Source organism: Gallus gallus, chromosome 1 (genome assembly GCF_016699485.2).
Source record: "Gallus gallus isolate bGalGal1 chromosome 1, bGalGal1.mat.broiler.GRCg7b, whole genome shotgun sequence".
NCBI classification, from domain to species: Eukaryota; Metazoa; Chordata; class Aves; order Galliformes; family Phasianidae; genus Gallus; species Gallus gallus.
The window spans coordinates 55,582,091-55,603,271 of NC_052532.1; the positions used below are offsets into that span (position 1 = coordinate 55,582,091).

General features: G+C 35.7%; 1 protein-coding gene across 7 annotated transcripts in view; it reads left to right on the forward strand.

Annotated features, from left to right (window-relative positions):
* The window catches only part of GNPTAB (N-acetylglucosamine-1-phosphate transferase alpha and beta subunits), a 40,211-nt gene that overhangs the window by 16,820 nt on the left and 2,210 nt on the right, over positions 1-21,181 (forward strand). For 6 of the 7 annotated variants that reach the window (XM_416329.8, XM_025155744.3, XM_004937840.5 and 3 more), the window contains 13 exons: positions 3,603-3,764; positions 5,588-5,767; positions 6,786-6,956; positions 8,622-8,745; positions 10,161-10,364; positions 11,408-12,507; positions 13,568-13,767; positions 14,031-14,250; positions 14,974-15,087; positions 16,785-16,870; positions 17,919-18,017; positions 19,765-19,932; positions 20,915-21,005. In XM_416329.8, coding sequence (XP_416329.3) covers positions 3,603-3,764; positions 5,588-5,767; positions 6,786-6,956; positions 8,622-8,745; positions 10,161-10,364; positions 11,408-12,507; positions 13,568-13,767; positions 14,031-14,250; positions 14,974-15,087; positions 16,785-16,870; positions 17,919-18,017; positions 19,765-19,932; positions 20,915-21,005 — 2,919 coding nt within the window. The remainder of the gene's footprint in view (positions 1-3,602; positions 3,765-5,587; positions 5,768-6,785; positions 6,957-8,621; positions 8,746-10,160; positions 10,365-11,407; positions 12,508-13,567; positions 13,768-14,030; positions 14,251-14,973; positions 15,088-16,784; positions 16,871-17,918; positions 18,018-19,764; positions 19,933-20,914; positions 21,006-21,181) is intronic. The other variant, XM_040658419.2, reaches the window with a different exon arrangement.

Here is a 21,181-nt window from a genome sequence, read left to right on the forward strand (position 1 = left end):
CCCTCTAGTCCTATCACTAGTTACATGTGAGAAGAGGCCAACTCACACCTCACCCCAACTTCCCTTCAGGTAGTTGTAGATAGCTATTAGTAAAGAAGATTGAAGATTGCAGTGGTTTCTCTACAGTTACTGCTTCTGGAATCTAAGGTGTGTAAAGTGGTGTGAGATGCCTGGTGGAGAGGAATAAAGTTACACCCGTGTTAGGCTAGACTTGTCTCATCACTACCTCCCATTTCTTAATGGATTCCTCCCTTGTCTCTTTAATGGCAATTTCTTACTGCAATAATGAAAGTGAAGAAAAAATAACTTAAAATTTCATCTGTGCTGTTTTTAGAAGGGAAGAAATGTGGGAAGTGGAGACATGGAGGAATGTACCTGTTCATACATTTATGCTCAGTATTGATAATGCTGCTTTAATCTGATCATTTTCATTTCATTTAAATCACTTCTGAATCCAAAAAGCACTAAAAATTACTCTTACCTCTGTACCACACATTTTTTTTTTTGTTCTAAAAAGCTTCAGTGGTTGTCTGGGAGAAGCAGTTAGGTTCATCAAGAGGAGGTTTCAAGGGTGTATTGTGTGTGTTACGGTCTCCTGAATTTTTGTACTTAACGGCCTGTGTTGCAGTGTAATGATATGGAAACTTCATTCCTTTTGAGTGGTAAACAGCAGTATATCTGCTGGTTGCATTTCTTGCTTTGTATTGCCTATGTTTTAACAAGTGTGGTTGGAAATGCTTTCTATTATTTCCCGTGCTTTCTTAATAGTGCATTAGTAAACCACTAGGTGGTGATGTTACTCTGGTTATGTGTTTGTTTGCTGCTAAGCCATATTTGTTTAGAGGCTGGAGAGATGTTAATTTAACTTAAACATGCTGAAGAGGAGCTGGTAAATATTCTTTACTCTTCCTTCCCCTGCCCCTTACCTGATTTTCTAAACAAAGCTGTTATTGTTCAGCCTAAAATAGAGCCTTGTGACCCAAGAACTAGGGAGCTGGTAGTGATGTGAAGTTTGACAAGGGAAGGTTTGAAGGGTTTTGTTTTTGAGGCCATCACACTTTTTTCCACTAAGATACATAGTGTATTTCTTTTTGTACAAAGGTGACATTCTCTGAAGATTCAGTATTGTGATTGCTTCAGATAAAATTAAAGGCTTGCAGGTTTCCTTCCTTTGTGAAATCCTGATTCCTCTTTAATGTGCACGTGCATACACACACACACACATATGTAGACAAACTGTGTTAGAAACCAAGGTGCATAGTTGTCATTTACTTATCTTGTAATACATGACCTTATTTAATGAAGCATTAAAAAAAAAAAAAAAAAAGGAGCATCTTACTTCCTATCCAGCTTGCTTCCAAGTTTAGACTTAGCAGTGTGAAAGGTGTCGGCTCCAAAGAAGAACTTGTACTTGAAGTTACCTGATGTGGAGAATGTTGTTTTCTGTGGGTGGTGGTTGATGTGCCAACCTGCAAGGTGTCTTCTCAGCTGTTGCTGCTGGAAGCCAAAACTTGCTGAATCAGTCTGACTCTTGGCACCTACCTGCTTGCTTGTTTCTGTTCTGCTTTCACAACATCACTGGTTTGTCTGACCAGTTTGATCAGAATGAAGGCAGTCTCTATAATATCATATTTCAAGAAAATGGGTAACTGTGTGCCTCCTCACTGAGAGGAGGGTAATAGGTATGAGACTTTGGAAAATCTGCAAGGAAGAATGCTATTTTAAATATACCAGCAACAGAAAGTTCTGATCAAAGCTTGCAGAATTTTAGAGGTGTGGTAAGTTATATCATCAGGAGACTTCATTATAATCTAAATTTATCCATAGCACTGCATATGAAAATACTTTTTTTTTTTTTCTGAAAAAAAAACCTATTGGTGTAAAAACTAAAACAAGCTCCTAAGCTACTCAGTAGTGCATAATTTTCTTCTACTTGTTTGTGCTTGGATTGTTAATTTTAAAAAGCTTGAGCTTAAATGCTATATTAGTTGGGAGCAAAGGGGAAGTTTCCGCAATAAATCTTGCGGAAACAAGTTAAAGAGAAACTAAATATTCCTGAGTACTTCTTCTAGAGCAGCAATATTTTTGGTTTGTTTTATGTGTATTTTAGGTGACAGATTCTAAGGGACTGTGTGACACTTGTATTTTTAAATAAAGCACATAACCACTAATGGTAGCTTGGCAATCAGTAGCATTTAGATATTTTAGGGGGTTGCTAGTTGCAGTCTGAAACTATACCTCAGCCATTGAACTACTGAAGCCACCCTTTCCACCCGTAGGTTCAGATGATTCCCTGGAAGGTCTGAGATTTATCAGATTTTTCTAATGGCAGGCTTCATAAGTCAGATTGAAAGATCTCAAATAGCATATGACTCAAAGCATCAACAGCTTTAAAATGTCACAAGTGAGACAGCTGGTCTTGCTAAGGGAAAGGGTGCTGACTCTGGGACAAGTGCTGTTTTAACATGAGCAGAAATAATTGAATTTAATAAAGAAAAGAAAAAAAATCCTTAAGGGAACCATTGGGGGAAAAAAGATTTTTTTTTTGCTGTCTTCTGACCTGTCAGTGTTTAAGATGTTATTAATTGCTTTTACAGATAGCATCCAATCGTGAAAATCTGATAGATGTGCTTATTAGTCTTATGCTGCATGAAAGTACAAAAATTAAGCATTGCATCTAATATTGTTAATGGTTAACTGCATTTACTCTCAGTCTGAGCGTTGTTGAATGCAAGCATTTGGAGTATGAAAGTGCAGCTGTACTCTGAGCACAGCATCTTCTCGCATTCCTGCGTATGGCAAACACGGTGTTTTATTGGGCTATGCTATATTTTTACTGACATGTTTCACTCCCCTGCAATTTGTAAGTTATAATACTATTAGATGGGATATCTACTGCAAGCTTCTTCTTATCCTGTGCATTATGAAATCTGATATGCAGAATTACTAGTGGCAAGAGATAAAAACAGCAAACAGATCAAACAGTCTCCAACTAAGAAATGACCTTAGCAGCATACTGGCAACCAGCATTAAGGACTCGGAGACCTGCATGGATTAGTTCTGGAGCCCTTTGTATCTCAGATTTCTGAACTGTATGTTGATCTCTAAACCATCCTGAATATTTCACACTTCTGACAGCAAAGATGAATTGGTGGCCTTAATTTCCTTAGAAAAGTAGTGGTTGATTAAAAGGGGTAAAGTATGGTTCTTTCAGCCATATAACAATGTTGTGGTAATATTCAGATTTTGCTGTTGGTGGTAGGAGGCAATGGAGCAGTTGACTTAATATTCACTTAAATATTTCCAACACAGACAGGCTTACTGTTGCTGGATTATTGTGTTAAGTGAAATATTTGTTTTGGAAAGTGAAGGCTTTGCATCTAGAAGTGCATTTAAATGCTTTAAATTTTATTTAAATGCTTCTTATTTCCTGTTTTGTTACCCCTTCTTGTTTTATCACAACGTTGTACTGCTCTAAAAACAGTGTTTACTAGTCATTCTTGTTGGTAACGCCAGCAAGAAAAATAGAACAGAAAGATTGAGTTGGCCAAGGTATAGTGCTGCTGTGGGTACATGCCAAAAATTATCTTCTCCACTTTTAGTTGCAGCTCTATTCAGAAGCCAGTGTGGCTCTTTTGCAACTGAATAACCCCAAGGGTTTCCATGAACTGAGCAAACAAGCGAAGAAGAACATGACTATAGATGGAAAAGAATTAACGCTTAATCCTGCTTACCTATTGTGGGACCTGAGCTCCGTCAGTCAGGTAGGTAAACCCTGTTACGGAATGTAAAGGTTGCAGTGTGCAAAGGCTTACAGTTAACTAACTAATGACAAGGGGCATGGGATTTCTTTTAAAAAAATTAGGATGTGTTAAGAATCCGGTATTTATTATGTTGTAATTGAATGTCATGAGAACACTGCCAAATTCTAAAATCAAAAAGGAGGAAGCATCATGAAGAGTGGCATTTCGTTTATTAGAGAAGAAGGAAATTTCAATTAAGAATTCTGCCCTCTGCATGGATTCTGATAAAGTTGTGGGCAGTAGAGTCTCCAAAGGCTTAATTGATACTGACTGACAGATAAACAGATTGCTTGTGTGTGGGAGAGAGACAAGGTTTTATTAGCAAAAATAATTACCTTTTTCCCAATATGTTTCTTAAGGACTTGTTGTGATGGGTGTTGTTTTTTTGTTTTGTTTAGTTTAGTTTTGGGTTTTTATTTTGCTTTGCAGTGTTACGTTTGCTGAACGAATGCTGGTTACCTCTCTTCTGAAAATAAGAAAAATACAGGTGTCTGTAGGGAAAGGAGTTTTAATTTGAATAAGTAATAAATGCAAGAATGTTAAGTTTATCAAAAGGAAAACAAACAAAATCACCAAGATAGCTCTTTCAAGATGAGATCTAAGATCTTGTTTTTTCCTCTAATAATGTCAAGTAGCATGGCTAAAGTAAATGTGCCCTTTCTAATAATGCTTATAGTCTCTTTTTGTAGCCAGTTAATCTGGATTTGGGGAACTTTTGCTCATCAGTACAACCCATGAACTCAAACTTTATATTTTGCTATGTTCAAATAATTTATCATTTTGTAAATGGGCACTTTGCTGTTGCTTTAAATGTTTTCATTTATGTTTTGGAGAATCTATACATTGTTATTGTATATATTGGAAAAGGAGACTTATTTACAGCGTGTAGAATTTGCAGTGAAAATGGTTACTGTTAAACATTCGATTTTTTTTTTTTTTTCCTCAACTGTGCTGCTCTAATTGGGCGTAGTTCTGTTAGAAGTATTCTTTTATGGCAATTTTCAGGAGGTTCAGGAAGAGGCCATTAAGTTCTTATGAAAGGAAAAGAAATGTGGTAAAAAAAACCGAAGTTCATTACTTACCTGAGGAATTTCTAATTTAAAATGTTCCCTTTTAACAAAAACATATGGAAATCTTTAGTTCAGCTATTTCACGGTGAATATTAGGATTCATTTAACTGATTGCTTCCTGCCTTTATTTTTTTTTTAATGAAAGACCAGCAGATGATTGAAGAGCTGCTACATCATCACTCTTGCGGTATCTATATTAGGTGACACAGTTATATATGGTTTATGATGTGATGTATTTGGAAGGCCCCAGTCTCTTAAAACAGCAGTTCTGAAAGGTGATGTTACTGATATGAAATGCAACCTGGCTTCATGATCATGATCAGCAAATAATTGAGACTGATTATTCATGAAAGCAAGTGGGTAGATTTTTTTTTGTTGATTTTGTTTGGTTTTGTTTGTTATCTTGTTTTTAACTGAGGTTCTTCCTCCAAGAGCTGGATCACATGAGGCACTTTCATCTTGCAGTGTGATCAGGAGATGACCTAATGATACCAAGCAGTGAGCCACTGATGTACTGTTCACCTTGACAATTTAGTAGAGTATAGTCCTCTAGAGGAATATTAGTACTTGATCATTGTATTTTTATTTATTTATTTATTTTATGTCTAAGTCTCAATTACTTATGACCCATACACTAAAGGATTCTATTGTTATCTGGCTGGATTGGAACTTAAATGGTTTGTTTAAAATCTAAAAGGTTCTTCTTTTTTATAGTCTAAACAGGATGAAGATATTTCTGCCAGCCGTTTTGAAGATAATGAAGAGCTGAGGTACTCCTTAAGATCAATAGAGAGACATGCTCCTTGGGTGCGACATATTTTCATTGTCACTAATGGGCAGATTCCTTCCTGGCTTAACCTGGATAATCCCCGGATAACCATAGTGACCCACCAGGTAAAAACAAAAAACAAACCTCCAGAGATAAGCAACAAAAAACCTCCAACCCTGGGGGGAGAAAAAGCAAAGCAACAAAAAAGCCACAAAACCAACCAAAAAAACCCTACCCAACAGCAATAAAGAAAAAAGCACAAAAGTACCATTAATAAAGATTCTGTTCTGAACTGCAGTTATCCCCTTTCAGTTGAAGGCTGCTTTTATTAGGAACGATCAACTCTCCCCCTTCCCATGTACTGTTTTGTTAAACCTCAATGTTTTGGTACTTCAGATACAGATATCTCAGGTTAAGCAGGTAACTGCAGATATATCAAGCCTTCACTGAGTTCATTTCTCCAAATACTGAGATTTCAGCCAATGTGTACTGATTTCCTTATAAAAGTATATTTATTAAAAAACAACAACAAAAAAGTGTGGCAAGAAAAGATAATTTGTATCCATGAACTCAGAACTAGTGCTAACCTAATACATTTGCTGACAGGGTGGACAACAATTGTTAAAATGAAGGAGATGGCTCCAAAAATCAAGTAGATGTGCATTCTATAAAGCTTATTTAAAACAGAAAGGGAATACTGCAAGTTTCTCGAATAAGTGAAGCAACAAAAATGCTCCAGTAGCTTCTTAATACAAAATCAACAATAATTCTGATATCTGCATATGACATAGGAGCCCTGAGCAACTTAAGTGGTAACAAGATACTAATACAACTTCTGTTGCTATCTGCTTGCTGAGTTATCTGAAAGAAACAGAAGAATGCTGTTTGAATGTTGGAACAGATTCAACTTGAAATTTTGTTCATCCTGTACTGCTCAAATACTATAAATATATGTACACTGGGCCTAATCCAGTAGCCAGTGAACAAAATAGTTTGTGGCTTTGCATTGAATGAGGTCCAGTTTTTTTCTTAAGCATCAGACTTGAAAATGGTTTTACACAGGAAAAGGAAATAGTGAAGCTTTAGTTTTTCACTAATATTTTTTCACTTTCTTCTTCTATATGTCTCTTCTGGTTCTTTCAGGAAATATTCCAGAACGTGAGTCACTTGCCAACCTTCAGTTCACCAGCTATTGAAAGCCACATTCATCGTATCAGTGGTCTCTCTCAGAAGTTTATCTATCTCAATGACGATGTTATGTTTGGGAAGGATGTTTGGCCTGATGATTTTTACAGCCACTCTAAAGGTCAAAAGGTAAGCTGTTATGAAAGAATTTTTTAAACTTGAAACTTCTCTGTGCTGATATGGCAAAAACTGAAGAAACACTACTTGGAAAGAGAGAGGAAGATACTATCCCTTCTCTCCTCTTATACTTCTAATGAATCATTATTCTTAGCTGGACAATTGCTAGCAAAGGTGTCACGTATTTCCGCTGTGTTGATGCTTGGATTGCAGAATTACCTTTTATTGGTGTTTTCTTCCTGTTTGTTTGGTTTTGTTTTGTTTTTCTGATGGCATAATGGTCCTCTGTTTGGCTTCATGCTTTACTTTGTAATTTTTGTTCCCCAGTTCTTACACTTTCTGTGCAAGCACTGGGAAGACCAATGTGGGGTTTGAAAGCTGCCACTCTTTCTTCTCCTGTGGATTAATTTTGTTTCGTGGGACATGTTCTGTTCCAAATAGATTCTTCCATGGAAATGCTGAGATCTGATAATGTTCAGACTGGTCTCATATTTAAATTTACCATTAACGATCTCTATTCTAGAGACCTGCAATGCCTTTGCCAAATCTTTATAGAATTATATATAATTGTTTACTGAAAGATAGTGCTTTTAGTGAACATGGTTTATTCTTTCAACAATAAACCTATCATAACAGGGGTTAAATAAAAAGTAGGCTGAGGAAACATTGTCAATACTTGTGCATAAAGACTGTAGGGTGCCAACAAAGTTCTCAGCCATCAGCTTGATCTGCAGGGGTAACATGGAGAAAAACTTTAAAACTTGCATACCGTTTTAATACAAGTAATAGATAAAAGGGGATACAGAAAATGCTAGAAACCACTGTATGAGTGCTTCATACAGACAGATGTGCACACACTTACACTGAGTTGTATAAATTAACTACTGTAAAAATACTAATTTCTAGTACTTGACGACATTAGAAGGCTTTGTCTATTTAAGTCTTTGATGTAGTAGGCATGTAATAGAAGAGTCCTATTTTAACGGCATTTCTATTGTTCTTCAGTTATTGCTCTCAGTTTTAAGAATGAAGTAAGCGTGGGTAAAATATTTGTGATAACCTGATCAGTATTTCAGTAGCAAATGTGCTGCAAAAATCTTGAAGCAGTAATGTCTAAAGGAAAATGTATGTGGTTTTTAATGCCCTCCCAGTTGAAAATACGCATACTGACATGCCATATTTTTATCTTGGTAATTCTAAGAATTATTTGATCGAAGAGAATCAGATGTTCAATGTATGCTTTTTATCTCATGACTGGTTGGTGATAAAGTAACATCTTTAGTCATGGAAAGAAGTGAACTGCAGAGCTATCTTAGATTGAAGTCTCCTCCTTTATCAGATTAAAAAAAAAAAGATAAAAATACTAGTTTACATTTGAAGATGTTTTGCAAAAGTGGATTTGGGATGTCCTGGGATGTCTTATTTCCTGTTTTCAGCCATTGCTGCCTTGCTTTATAGCCAAGGGATTTCATTTAACATGTGAGACTTGATCTCTTTCTGTTTGAAAAGGATAAAATTTATTTCACGTGATGAAGTTTAAATGCAGTTTGTAAAGCTTTGCAGACACTGAAGACGCTGTATATAGAGAGTAATTATTTTAAGTCTCTATGTTCCAAGAAACAAGCTCAGCTGACTTTCATTTGACAGACCTTGGCTCAGACTGTAATATTGTTCCAGGTTTACTTGACTTGGCCTGTGCCAAATTGTGCTGAAGGATGTCCTGGTTCATGGATCAAAGATGGTTACTGTGATAAAGCCTGTAATAACTCGGCTTGTGATTGGGATGGAGGTGACTGCATTGGTAAGACAGCAACGTTAATTTAGAAAAAAAAAAATAAGACTTTCTTTTTTGTTGAAATTTGTGATTCTCCTGTAACTTAAAAAACAAACAAAAACAACCTTCAATAACGGGGAAAAATAGTCATCCTAATGTTAAAGATAAATAAATTAATTCCTGTATATTAAAAGGTATGTAAAATGACAGCAGTAGGGCAAAGGAAAGCTTTTCTTTAGCTACCAAATTTGACTGCATGACAGGAAAATTTTTGAACCCTGGAGTCTAAATAACATTGTACTTTCAAGGGAATTTCAGTCCTGGTTTTATTCCTTAACAAAATTATCTGTTCAGATAACAAAACAAGTAAGAAAAGAGAGATTGGTAGATTAACTATGAAGCATTAACAGAATATCGGTATCTGAGCCGTTTCGTATTGCACTGTAAAGTGAAGTTCTGTGGATATGAGGACAGTGTTTTGCACAGTAGTACGGGTCGTACGTCTCCTTTCACTTTTCTACTTTTTAATATTGCTTGCTTCATGTTAAGGTTAAATTTAAAGTTGAGTTTGCATTTAAATGCCTGACCAGAGTAGTTGCTGGAAAGTTTATTTGCAGAGTTTTATGATACAGTTTAATTTTCAAAGTCCTGACCCACTTTTCCTTCGTGGAGGCGGCTGTCTGTACATGCTCCTCTCCTAGGTTTCACTTTGTGTTTTTAAAGCCACAATCAAATATAATCTAAGTACATTTTGTCACTTTTCTGATTCTGATCTATGTTCCACTGCTTTTCCATTTTTGGATCTGTTTCCATGCCTTGAAACTCCTTAACTCTATCTGGAAGTGAACACACTGGGGTAACTTTGATTACAAGGTTCCTTTCTACCTCTTCTCCTATTGAACACTTAAATATAGATTTATTTTCATCCATTATGAAGCTAGAGGATGATCCCCTCTCTCTTTTCCCCCCAAAAAAGCCACGATGATTGTGACATGCAGGAAAAGTGAGTGGATCATTTGACATGAAAGCAGTCAGAGCAGTCTAAGTTCATTGTGAAGCTACACCTAAATTCAATTTTCCAGACTGTAGGTTATGAAAATGAAGTGAGGCTTCTGCATTGAGGAGGTGATGCAATACTGTGGGGAACTGCAAAGTCAAGAGTGCAAGCAGAAGTAAATCAGTTTTCTGCCTACATTTTTAAAGTTAAAATAAAATACATTGCTGTTTTTTGTTGCAGATTTAAGTTGGTTTAAAATTATATATAATAAAGATTTTACAATTGTGCACAGAGAGCTAGTTAATCGTGTTTCAATTTTTCTGCTGATAAGTAAGATCCTGCTGACTTTTCAATCCAACTTTAACACTACATGTTAAAATGTCCTTTCCTCAGAAATAAGAATTTCAAATGATCGGTCTTTGTAATTTTTCTTTTTTCTCTTTAGGTAACAGTGGGGGAAGTCGCTATGTTGCTGGTGGTGGTGCAGTAGGAGGTATAGGGAATGGACCACCATGGCAATTTGGTGCAGGAATAAGTGGAGTTTCATACTGTAACCAAGGCTGTGCTAATTCCTGGCTAGCAGATAAATTCTGTGATCAGGCCTGCAATGTCCTCTCCTGTGGATTTGATGCTGGTGACTGTGGACAAGGTATGCAAAATACATAGCTGATAAATTTGCTCTTGAATTGTGTTAGATTTTTTGGTTCCTTGTTCTCCAGTAGTTCTAAGAGCCCAGCAGTGTCATGGAAAAGAGCTGCCAGCAGCTGAAAGAGCTGAAAGAAATAATCAGGCTCTTTCTGTATTCACTAATCTAAACTTGAATTAATTTTTGTATGCTATTTTTGTTAATCAGTATTTATGAAGAGTTGATAAGGTAAGGTGCTTGATATCTTGTGGAACAGTGTGCATCAAAGTCACTACCCAAGAGGCTTACACTTTGCAGTGTAAGAACTGGTGATTTGATGATCTCATAATGGTTAGAAAAGGAAATTAAAGGACCTCTGTGATGCTGAAGGTGAGAGTTAAGCCTGACTGCACTCTTGCTAGAGACTACTTTCAGTCACCTGTGGGTTCTGCTGTGGAGTGAGTTTCCTGCATGTGTCTTCCTTGTGTGCTGCTGGCTACAGAGGCTTTCATCTTTTAATTGTGGTGTTCAAATGGAGTGAGCAACTGGATTCGGGGTGGACTTTTGAATCTTACTGTATTTAAGCCATGAGCCATGCCATGGAGCAGGGGGCATCAGTAATGGATGCATGAGATTCCTATGTCTTCTCTGTGGAAAGGAAAGTTTCATTTCAACCTGTCTGATTTTGAAAGTTCCAAATCAAGATGCAGTGTAGTAGTGAAAAGCAACTTTTGTAATGTGAGTCTACTAAAATGTGACAAAAATGTAAGTAACATGCTCATATTACAACTGATAGTTAATTTTTAGTGAGTTGTGGTAATGAGCCAAGTAAGCCATTTATGTGGAAGGAGTGTTTTGTAGAATTACAGTTATTTTTATAATTGCCACTGGAACGAATGTCAGGCTTATAATTCTGTTCTAGTAAACCATTATTAAAGATTAGTAAGAAATCGGAAGCTGCAGTGAGTGTTCTTTCACAAAGTGGTCTCACTGCTGGGTATGTTACACCTAAAAAAATCGGTGGAAGAAAAGTCTCACTACAAATTGACAGAATCTTTTTTTTCCAGATCACTTTGAAGAAATGTACAAGGTGACGCTTCAACTAAATCAGACCTACTATGTTGTTCCAAAAGGAGAATGTCTGCCCTATTTCAGCTTCAGTGAAATAGCCAAGAAAGGAATTGAGGGTTCATATAGCGATAATCCAATTATCCGACATGCTTCAGTTGCTAACAAATGGAAGACTATCCACCTCATAATGCACAGTGGCATGAATACAACCGTGATCTATTTTAATCTTACATTTCTAAATAAAAATGATGAAGAGTTTAAAATGCAGGTAGCTGTCGAAGTTGATACTAGAGAGGAACCAAAACTGAACACAACTTCAATGCAAAAATCCGACACTGATTTTAAAACAACAACAGTACCAGAAGCTGAGATGATATTTGAAGATATTCCTGAAGAAAAACGCTTTCCAAGAGTCAAGAGACGTCGAAATGGCACGGGAGAGAGTCTCCATGAAGAGGTGATAATACCTTCAGTAAATCCATCTCTCCTTCCTGAAGATGTTCAACTAGCACTGCAGAACCTGGACTTAAAACTAGCAAATGGTGATATCACTCAGAAGGGATTTAACCTATCCAAGGCTGCTCTCCTGAGACCTTTTCAGTTCTTAACTACGGTAAAGAAGATAGCAGGTCTGGAAAAGAATGGAGTGCATTACAGTTTACAAGATCAGAAGAATGTAACCAGCTGGCAGAAGCCTTATGAAGATGTAAACAATGGCAAAATAGAAAAAACAAAAGCAAATGATGAATTTCTACCAAGGCTTACAGGAACAAAGGAGACTGATGTGAAAGCAAACACAAATAAACCGATTTCTAGGATAAAGCCTAAATCCACGCATCCAGCCCGGAGCATAGAAAATGAACCTAAAGATAAAGTATTGAATGCGCTTATATTAAGGGGAACCCAGAAATCAAAAAATACTGCGAATGTAGAAGCTAGAGAAGATGCAGAGGGGATGGAAGGAAGAAAAGGGCATGTACAGTTGGATACAAATGTAAAAGAGGAGTTAGTGGGAAGAAAATTGCTGTCTTATGCAGGAAGTTACCAAGGCTTTTTGCCATGGGAGAAAAAGAAGTATTTCCAGGACCTTCTTGATGTGAGTATCTTAATAACACTGCTGTCTTCGTTAAGACAATGGGTTAAACCACAACAACTGCTTATTGGAATAGTTACATCTTTCTGCACGCTGTTAATCGGATTTGTAAATTTAGAAGGTGACTCGCTTTTGATGCACATACCAAGATTTTTCGAAACCTCTTTGAGTTTTCCTGTAAAATCTAATTTGTTTATAACTTGGACCTCTCTTAGCTAGGTGGTAAAAGTCGAATAGCCATTTCTGTTCTGTTTCTACTGTGGGTTTTCTTGTTGTTTTTTGTTTGTTTGTTTGTTTTTAAGTCAGATTCACTTTTTCAGTGCATGTTGATGCATTGATATTATTTGGACACATACTACTCCAAAGAAGCGTTAATTTTTTTGGTTTACACTTATACAGATGTGGATCCAGTTCATAAAAGTACTCAAATATATAATAGTAAGAACGTGAGTTCTAAAAGTTAAATTGAAAGTCTACCAACAACAATGAATATCTAGACCATGTCCAGAAAACATATAGGAAACTTTCAGCCAAAGCATTTTGGCAGTTTTGAAAACCTCTAGAAGAGAAGATAGAGTCTGTGCTTTGCAGCAACTGCTTTGCACTACTCCAAGCAGCAAAAGTGGTATGTTTCTAAAAGCCTACGTCTTTCTGTTCACCAAGGATTGGATTTTGCATGAGAAATCTCTGTATTTGTGAGATGTCAACTACCAAATGTGGAAAACAAAAATAAAAGGGCAGTATTACAAATATAGCACAAAGTGACTCGAGTGTCTATGTCAGAAGAGGTGTCAGAAGAAAAATAATGAATAATAACCACTATTAACTATTAACTACTTTTCCTCAGAGCACAGCAATTTTAAGTAAGAAGTTATCTTCTATTTCTTTTATTTTTCAAGAGACATCAGAAGAACATGAAGAAACATATTCAAAGCTTCTCTTTCCATTTTCCCCCCTTAAAAAAGAATCAGCACCTGCCTGAAATGTCAGTTTTCCTGTGTGTTTTATGCTTTTGATTTTTATTGATAATATTATTTTAATATATGCTTATCTGGCTGTTTAGGAGGAAGAGTCATTACTCAAAGAAATGTCATACTTTACTGATGGTAGGCATCTTGGAAGGCAGCTGAAAGATACATTTGCTGATTCCCTTCGATATGTAAATAAGCTTTTAAACAGTAAATTTGGATTTACATCTCGGAAAGTCCCTGCTCATATGCCTCACATGATTGACCGCACTGTTATGCAAGAGCTGCAGGACATGTGAGTGTGTCTTTCACTGGAGTTATACGTAACTAGATAATTCTATACTTCTGTTAATGCTTTGTTAAAACTATTTCTAATGTGTTGATAGCTATCCATAAAAATCATATTCTGAAAAGGGAAAAAGGGAACTTTTTAAAACATGATGGCTGTGCTAAGATAAGAAGACTTTTGAGGACCTTTTAAAAATTTAGATGAGAATTTGTTTTCAGATAAGCAGTGTTTTACCAGAAACCAGTGTATTGACTCATACTTTTATGTAGGTTTCCTGAGGAGTTTGACAAGACATCATTTCACAAAGTGCGGCACTCAGAAGATATGCAGTTTGCTTTTTCATACTTCTACTATCTTATGAGTGCAGTTCAGCCACTGAATGTTTCTCAGATCTTCGATGAGGTTGATACGGACCAGTCAGGGATTTTGTCTGACCGAGAGATTCGCACATTGGCCACAAGAATCCATGAACTACCATTAAGTTTGCAGGTACTTTCCTCAGTAATTCCTTACTCTTGGTCTTGCATGCAGTAAAACAAAACAGAAACAAAACAACCAAAACAACCTACATTCTTGACTGTAAAACTTGTATCATAAAGAAACATGTGAGGAAAAGGGCAGTAAAGAAATGGTGTTACCAGTATACTGTGACCATATAAAGAGATTCACATTTCTGTTTTTCTGAGAAAATTGTAAGAGAAGAGACATAGTCATCTTAGGGCCTGTGATCTTAGGTTCACTTGATAGAGAGTGGTGTAACCCTTTTGCTTTACCAAGAGGAATTGGGGCACATATCAATAAAATAATGTTCTTGATATGGCATATGTAGCTGTAATGCATCTCTGCTTTAATGCGTTCCTGGCCTGTACCTTAATCAGAAAATCTTCCTTTCAGTTCATTTTTTGTTTGCTTGATCTGGGATTTAATATGCCTCCCTAGTATTGGGAATTCTCTATTCTCCTTTACATTATGACTAAAGGTGTGTTGTGGTCTCAATTCAGCCAAGCGTTTGCTTCACTTAAAGCATATGGGGAGTCCCATTGACTATAGTAGTTATTGAATGAGGTCTGCTAATGTTTTGGTTTTTATTCTTCACAGTAGTAAGAAAACATTTTATGTATATAACATTAAATATGTGCATCCTAGATTTTAGGAGTATCACAATGAGAAAGCAATATTATCTCTTTTTTTTTTCTCGTCCATTTCTGATAGGACTTGACAGGTCTAGAACAAATGCTAATAAATTGTTCGAAATCTCTTCCTGCCAACATCACTCAGATCCATGTCATTCCACCAACTCAGGAAGCATATTATGATCCCAATCTGGTAAGGAATGTTGGTCCTAAAAGGTGGTTTGTTTCTTTCCTGAGCATGTAGTTACTGTGCTTGAAATGTTGATGTGATTACTAGAAGGAAATAATTCACAAAAATTTCTAATTATGTGTATATTAAATATTTAAATATGAAAATTCTACAAGCTAATTTCTAACTTCTAAAGCTATTAAAATTTCCTTCAAAAACAGAAAAGCTGAGCTTTAGAATTTTATGATATATGGGATTTAAAAAGTCATCCTTGTTAAGAAAATTCAGTATTGTGAACCAAAAAGACAGTATGTGTAATACTTTCCTGACTAGAACTTTCTGATAACTACAGGATGGAAATCATTCAAATAGACTTAAAAATCAATTGAATATCTTCAGAGCCATCCTTCCTAATTCAAAGGCTTCTAAGTAACGCCTTTTAACCTTTAAAGATTGAAGGCTTCAGACAAGAAATTCATTAAGGATTTATGTCCTTAATTTCTATTTTGGTTGTTAAATTCTCATTGAAATTTATGGGAATTTAGGAATCTAGAGTATTTAGATCTGGCACTTATATCTACATTTCTTTTGCAGTGATAATTTGGTCCATGCTTTTGAAAAACACGTGTGCGCGAACTTTGCTAAATTCATGACCTGGTGTTGTATACATTAAAACCAATATTGTATCAAAGCTAAAATAATTTTGAGTATAGGTCAAGAGGTGTTGGGTAGTAAACAACCATTGTACATCCCCGAACACGTGCAAACCAGAAGCACAGGGTTCTAAAGTATTTGTGTAGATAAATGCATATGGAGCAATTATTGATTGGCTTTGCTTATTCTTACACTGAACACTTGTCATCGTTTCTTGATCATACTATGTTACAAGGTTTTAAAAATATTTTTTCTCTAAGTACAAATTCCAGCAAAACTGTATAAAATCATTGTGCCAGCTTGGTTTGATGAAATTAAGTGCGGATTTGAGAACTCTGCATACTATGAGGACACTACCTTTCTTCATTTTGCCTCTTTACTTGCCTCTGACTTCTAATTCAGTTTGCAAAATTCAGTGAAGTGAAACCTTTAAAGAGGTTGCCATGAGTTTCTTTTCAGACAGGATTAAAAATAAGTCTCTGAAAATGACAAATTATTAAAACCTTGTAGAGTTGGTAAAATATTACAAATGTAAGCACTAATGTCTAATACGCAAATTTTAAATCTTAAAATAGTCATTAAAATGTGTTTGTGTTTAGCAGAGAAGTCTATTTTATTTCTTGTGCTTCTGTTGTCTGCAACAGAAAAATTTCTGGGAGTGTTTTATTACCGTAAAAATGTCCTTTGAGAACAGGAATTTTTACTTCCCAGAGTTGTTTGATGATAAAAGTAGATAGAATTGTCGTGATGGAAATAAGGTTAATGTGTATCATCTGTTCTGCAGAGTGCCTGGCCACTACTGTGGTTTTCACCGGGGGGAATGTTAAAAGCAGCTGTGAAATGAGCTACAATTTCTGAATATTGTACTGAGGATGAAATCTAAAAAGTGTACTAGTATGATTTTTCTCAACAGGTGATCAAGAAACAATATTGGGTTTTTTTGTTCCAGGAGAATAAAGAATAAATAGTTCTTCACAGCTGTAATGTAACTTTCTAGAATGCATTCCCTTATAACAGACTTTATAAATACTTCAGTAACCTTTAAACTAAGCCATATTTTCTTCCAGCCTCCGGTGACTAAAAACCTGGTGACTAATTGCAAACCTGTGACTGACAGAATTCGTAAGGCATACAAGGACAAAAACAAATATAGGTATGTTATGGCTCTGTGAAAATCAATACTTGCTTTTGTAGAGTAATAAGAGGTATAAATACATGTAGATAAATGTATATGGAGCAATTATTGATTGGCTTTGCTTATTCTTACACTGAACACTTGTCGTCCAAACATTGTGTATTAAAATAAAGTGAGCTAACACTTAAGTGGAACTGAAGAAACATAGTGATAACTGCTTATAATTATTTATCTTGCTGAATGATGTGTTTGTTTTTCCATAGTTTATTCAGTAGACTAAAGATTTCCATTATACATGTTGGTCCAGATTCCAGCTTACAGTACTCTAGTAAGAAGCTGGAGCATCTATAGACAGCTACATAAATTGACAGTATACAATCAGTGAGGGCAATTAGAGCAGCAGAGAAAGGCAGAAAGACTTTCCTGTGCTTTGAAATTCTATGTTGTAAATCTGCTTTATTTTCTACTAAAGCTTTAAAAATACATAAATATCTGTAACTGCCTCACACTTTTCCTGCAAGGAGGAGTGACAAGTAAGGAAAGAAAAACAAAACAAAAGCCCTAATTTCCATCCCCTTTTGGAAAAAGCTGACCAAACCATGACTTAGGTTTGGTTGAGTAATTGCACATGAGCAGACTTGCCTAAAATCTAGATTCTGTATGATCTTTGCTCTTTGAAACCTGAAAACCAGTGATGTGCTGATGAAGCAGTTTGCTGGCATGGAGCTCATAAACCTCTCCCATCCATTGCCTTACCAGCAGTGTTGGATGGGAAGGGTGCTGGGGCTATTCTAAAGCATGCATTTGCCCCAGGAGTGGTGACAATGTCAAGTCTGTAGAATTAAGAAGGTTACAGGTGCTGCTTAGGGCAGTGTCTGGGCATTATGTGCTCATTTATAGTACCTCAAGCTGTGTTGTGTGCTTTATAAGTAAATGGACAGAAATCAGATGCCACTTTCTAACGAAGATTTGACAGTTTGATTAGAAATAAGTTGTAAAACTATTAATATTTATTGAACCTGACTTTAAGCTGTTTTAAATAATGCATAAATATTTTAACAATAAGGTTTGAAATCATGGGAGAAGAGGAAATTGCCTTCAAAATGATTCGCACAAATGTGTCTCATGTAGTTGGTCAGCTGGATGACATACGAAAAAATCCCAGGTATCCTGTTTCTTAATTTGTACACTAGGGGTCATCTATTTAATTTCTGTTATTATATACCTAAAAACATTTGAAGTCATATAGAAATACTTCAACTATTCTTGAGGCTTTTGTTTTTGCCATTCTAGAGTTTACACTGTTAATATTGCAGAAAATTTTATGTTAAGGGAAAGAACATTTTGATCTGCTTTATATAGTAACATTAAAAAAAATGTTAGGTGTCTTATTGTAAAATGTGTTTTGTATATCCACTATGCTTACATGCTTTGTTTCAACATAGCAAGAGGTATTAAACATTTTTTTTGATATTTAGTGAGAAGTGATCCAGAGCAGGATGTTAGTCCTTTGTTTCTCAAATCTCAATGCTCAAAATCTGAGAGGTGATTTCACAGTGCAGCCTCTGCATTCCTGGGGCTAATGAGCTGCCAGTCCGAGGAAGCCTGCCTGGGATAGTCTGGGCTAAACTCTCAGATACAGCGTGGATATCTGATTGGCATAACCAGATACTTTGCATAGGATCACTATAGCCAGCTATGCTTTTAAGGGAGAGGCATACTTTGCTTTTCTCAGATGTGACAATTCAGTTCCTTGCATGAAATTGTCTAGAGAAGGGTTACCAATTATTCTGTATTCATTACAGTCTGAGGAAAAGCAGTAATGCCCTCTGTAGGCAAATTCATGTGCTCTAGAGTTCTCCTTACATCCAGCTTCACGTAGCAAGCCTGAACTTGACTCTGCTTGTTGAAAGGGCACACTGTGCTATAGAGAATGCATCTGACCAGAACTACTTGTTCACAAAGGTTAGCAATTGCTAAGTCATCAGGTACAGTCTTACCCTCTGGGGAAAATGTAAGGTCTTGTATCTCACAATATAAATAAAGCACATAACCTTACCCATGTGGGGGAAAGGGAATTTTTGTCATCAAGCACCAGGTCAGAATAGCCAAGGGTACGTAACAGCCTAGCAGACTAGCTGCTGCTTTAGCTTCAGTAATTTTCAGTAATGTAGATGCTTGAGTGTTTCTTCTATGAGAAGTAACTCTCTGCAAGACATATTATTGGGAGCACATATATTTGGTCACAGTGATTTCCACATGAATACTATTCCTATTGTTTGTATTTTGGCTGATTATACGAGTAAAGTTTGGGTTCTGTGATTCAGGTCATCTTACAGTCATTTTTATAGTTTTTTCAATAACTGAAAGCCTGAGGACCAAACTTGGCCTTTTCTTGTACAGTCTTCTAGTATTTTTTGTTGTTGTTGAGCATATATAGTAAAATACTAATAACAATATATTTACATCCTATAATGGATGTAAAATCTATTATTTAAGATAACTAACTCATAGTAACTCTATATTAACTCTATATTAAAACTATAAAACAATTATCAAGATCATAATCCTTCTAACCTGCTGTCTACATCTAGTGTTAGGCTTTGAGATGATGCACACTAGTGCCCATTAGATGGCAACATTAATATAAATAGAAGAGGGAAAGCTTTAGCTCATTAATGGATTCCTCAGAGTTTCTGTCTCACTGTCAACCTCGGTGCACTCTGAATGGCAATCAAGTTAATTTAAAATAATGCAGCAATAAAGAAGGTAGTTATCACTATCAAATATATCAGTTTGGTTTTAAAAGGATATTGTATCGATTCGGTTTAAAAGGTCTATGTTCTTGGCTTGCCAATACCTTTGCCATATTATCAAAGGAAATAGTCTAACAAAGCGTTTTTCTTTTCTAGAAAATTTGTTTGCTTAAATGACAATATTGACCACAATCACAAGGATGCTCAGACAGTGAAAGCGGTGCTTAGGGACTTTTATGAATCAATGTTTCCTATTCCTTCTCAATTTGAACTGCCAAGAGAATATCGGAATCGTTTCCTTCATATGCATGAACTTCAGGAATGGTACGTTAGACAGATTTTCTTCAGGTTATGCAGTGTACTAGCATATCATTATAGAACATGTTGGTACAAGCCCATTTTTTTTCCCAGTGTTGTGAAGGTGTTAATAGTGAAGATGACATGAAAATGTTTACATGGATTAAAATTTGAGATTCACGGGATTTGGATTTTCTTGTTGTTCTGAGTTGTTAATGTTTCACTGATTGATTGTCCAGAAGTCATTTCCAACAACATTTTAATTAAAAAAAAAAAAAAATCAAGAATTGTGGATTTTTTAAATGTAAAAAAAAAAAAAAAAAAGTGTAGAATGTGTATTGCACAAAGGTAATATAAATTCTATCATTTCTCACTAAGTAACTTTTCAAAGAAGTTAGAAATAATTTAAAAGTGTTTAATTATCATCAGAGAAGATGCATGTGCATCTTTCATATTAAAATTTCACGTTATATAAAAATGTGCTTTTCTCCTTGCCATCTTACAAATGATATTTAACTTAGAAAGTGAGAAGGTTCATTTGGGAATATAAACGAAAGGTCGACAGGTATAGTGATGAAAAATGAAACGAGAAGAATAGTAACATAATTTTGTTGCTGATCAGCAAGTTATGAGAAGTATCTCCTTGTGAGGAAGGAGAAAATATTAGAGAATGAGAAGTGCTGTAGGTGACGAGAATTGGGTGTGGATTGTAGTGCTACAAGCCCTATGGTAGCAGATGGAATTCAGCAGTTAACTGTACAAACTTGGGCTGGAGCATTAGAACTATTCTTGGCTCTATTTTTTGAGGACCACCACCAGAACTGTCAGCTTCAGAAAAGGGCTTATTACTTTTTTGTGGTTAAAACAAATTTCTGCTGGGATTTTGTTTTTTTATAACACAAGTTAATGGGTAAATTACAAAAACATTTTCTTTGCCTGTTTCATGGAAACTCTTTAAAGTTTATATCTGATTTATAATACACGAAACTCTGTTTCCATCTTTCTGCAGGAGGGCGTATAGAGACAAGCTGAAATTCTGGACCCACTGTGTTCTAGTAACACTTATTGTATTTACAGTCATCTCATTTTTTGCTGAACAGGTAAAAATTATATCAAAACTATAACGTTTAATACATTTCTGTACCTTCAGGGTACTGTATGATGGATTTTTTTTATTTAACAGAATAGCTAGGATTTTTATTAGTAAAATGATATGTAAATAGAGATTAGGTTGCTTCAACTTTTAAGCTGTCATTTTGAGATTCTTAGAGTAAGT